Source organism: Asparagus officinalis, chromosome 8, assembly GCF_001876935.1.
Source record: "Asparagus officinalis chromosome 8, Aspof.V1, whole genome shotgun sequence".
NCBI classification, from domain to species: Eukaryota; Viridiplantae; Streptophyta; class Magnoliopsida; order Asparagales; family Asparagaceae; genus Asparagus; species Asparagus officinalis.
The window spans coordinates 99,503,466-99,506,089 of NC_033801.1; the positions used below are offsets into that span (position 1 = coordinate 99,503,466).

Here is a 2,624-nt window from a genome sequence, read left to right on the forward strand (position 1 = left end):
AAGAATTTTGAGAAAATTAAAGATTGATACAGAACACTTTTCGAGGGATATTTGTTGATACAGAAATAAAAATTGAAGACCCAAAATAACTGCAAGTATCATGTCACCAAATTTGAGGGATATTTCTTGATTAAACTAGGAGCTTATACTAACAACTTGAGGGATATACTTGCTATTACATATATAGAATTAAAAAAAGGATTTACACAAAAAACATGAATTGAAGATAGATGTAAAGAAAGAATCAGGTCCAGAAACCTTTACTTGAACAAATCCAACAACTTGTGCTCAAGAAACGCCACAAGTATCTAGCAACATGTTTAGCTGCAATTGACATTACAAATTAATTATGAGATATGGCTTTGTGCTATGAAGTTTCATGAAAAAAATATATTAATTGTACCTTAGCAAGTTGACTTTACAGCTGGTTCTATAATACCCGAGTTCACCACATCTGCTACATATACGTTTCTTCATTTCTTTCTTCTCTTGTGCTTGCTCTAAACTTGACTGAATTCTAGTAGCATTGCGTGGACGACCTTTGGTCCTTGCAGGTCTATCAGGATCACGAACTATAATCTGGGGAATGTGCTCCATTGTATGTGAAATGGGTGTGGAAACGTGAGGAATATCCACCATTTGATCTTGAGTTTCTCCAACTTCTTTTTCAAGTGATTCTATGAAATTTGTTAGCACATCATCTAGTTTTTGCATCTTCTTTTCTGAATCAAATACAAGCTCGAGCGCATTATTGAATTTTGCTCTTAAAGCCCAAGATTTTAATAAATTAATCTTCTCTTCACAGGTTGTGATGTTTCTTCCAAATGCAATGTTGTCAACCCCAATGTTACGATGTCGAGCATGTATAGTCCAACGGTGTAGGATGTAATGGTCGAGTAATGAAGACATTTGTCTAGCAATCATTAGCGACAATATATGTCTACATACAACACCATTAGTTTCAAATAAAGCACAAGTGCAACGGAACTTCATCTGGCTGGATTGTTCATAAGTAACCACCTCCCATTTTCCTCTATCTGTAAACTTACAGATCTTGTATTCAACAATGTCTTCATCTTTTCTTAATTCTTCACAAAACTCTGTACCAAATCCTTTGAATTCAGTTTGGAACACATCAAACATATTATGTGTATACATTTCTCCAGCTTGAACCTCGATTGGATGTCCAAGGAGTATGACAGGCTTTATGTTAAGACTCTTAAAATATTCATGGGCTTCGCTTAAGCGACGATGAGTTACTACTTTTTCATATTGTGTCATAAACTCGTGTAATTGAGTCTGTGAGTTAACATACCCATCAAAAAATGCATTAATACTTTCACTCCTTTGGCTCGATCTCATTCCAGCAAAAAAAGTGTCCTTCAGATAACATGGCACCCAATGTTCTCGACATTTGTAAACTGTTTGCAACCATCCCTCCCCTTCTTCATTTATATCAAACTTCTCCTTCATCTCAAGCCAATATCCTTCACATTGTTCAATTGAAGAGCTATTACACCACAATCCCCAGTACTTTTGAAACTGATCACCATAACGAGACCCCAAAGTAGGCAAATGATCAGTAATGTGCTTTTGCATGTGCCAATAGCAATAACGGTGTCTTGTCATTGGAAACACTGAGTGAATAGCATTATACATTGCTTTATCCTGATCTGTTATAATAGCACCTGGTTCAACTCCATGCATGCATTTCAATCATTCTTGAAATAACCACACAAAGGTATCTTCCTGTTCATCGGCTAATAATGCACAACCAAGTAAAGTGGACTGTCTATGGTGATTTACACCAGTAAATGGAGCAAATGGAAGACTGAACTTATTAGTTTTGTATGTCACATCAAACACAATAACATCACTGAATTGCAAATAAGATGTTCTTGATCTTCCGTCGGCCCAGAAAACACTCCTCATTTGTCCATTAATGTCTACTTCTATTGTAAAATAAAATTCTGGATCATTCGCTATCATACTCTGAAAATGTCAAATAGTAGATATGCATTCATGACCAATATTATTGACTCTTTGGGTTCTGATATGATCAATGCACTGTTGTGATGTTACTAATTCACCTTCTCGTCCATTGGTTGCATTGATGATGCGAGAAATAGTAGAAGGAGGCATACCTTCTTCTCGCAGACTCTCAATAAGTTTTTTACATCTTTGAGTTCTATGGAATTGTTGATGTGATCTGTGCAATTTTACTTTGTCTGGACTACTGAACACAGGATTTGTATGTTCTTCAACAAACCCCGTGACCTCCCACGATTTTTCCTCTAATAATTTAACTCACATCATTGCCTTACATCCCACTCGGGTCTCTCGTCGAAAAGGGATCTCCATCTTGTCCCTATTAGATCTATAGTCCTCCTTATCACAAACAAACTTTCTGTCTACCACTTCTCTAGTCTTGCGAGAGTGATTTACCGTGCTCTTCCTTATTCCAAAACCCATCAACAATGCGTAAGAGTTATAATAGTTATAAGCTTCTTCATAACTATTAAACTTCATTCCTATTAGTGGTTTAAGAGAATTTCCAGTATTGACCGCAATTTCACTTCCAATAGCACTTGATTCTCCCATTCCAAACTCTACACTAGTGGAAT

At 36.2% G+C, this 2,624-nt stretch overlaps 1 protein-coding gene across 1 annotated transcript; it reads right to left on the reverse strand.

The window, feature by feature from the left end:
* LOC109821592 (protein FAR1-RELATED SEQUENCE 5-like) lies at positions 394-1,707 on the reverse strand. The gene has a single exon (XM_020387769.1). It carries the CDS (start codon positions 1,705-1,707, stop codon positions 394-396), a length of 1,314 nt encoding a protein of 437 aa, XP_020243358.1.

Excerpts from the sequence above, each read along its gene's own strand:
- LOC109821592 (XM_020387769.1), bottom strand. The coding sequence starts at position 1,707 with ATGCATGGAGTTGAACCAGGTGCTATTATAACAGATCAGGATAAAGCA.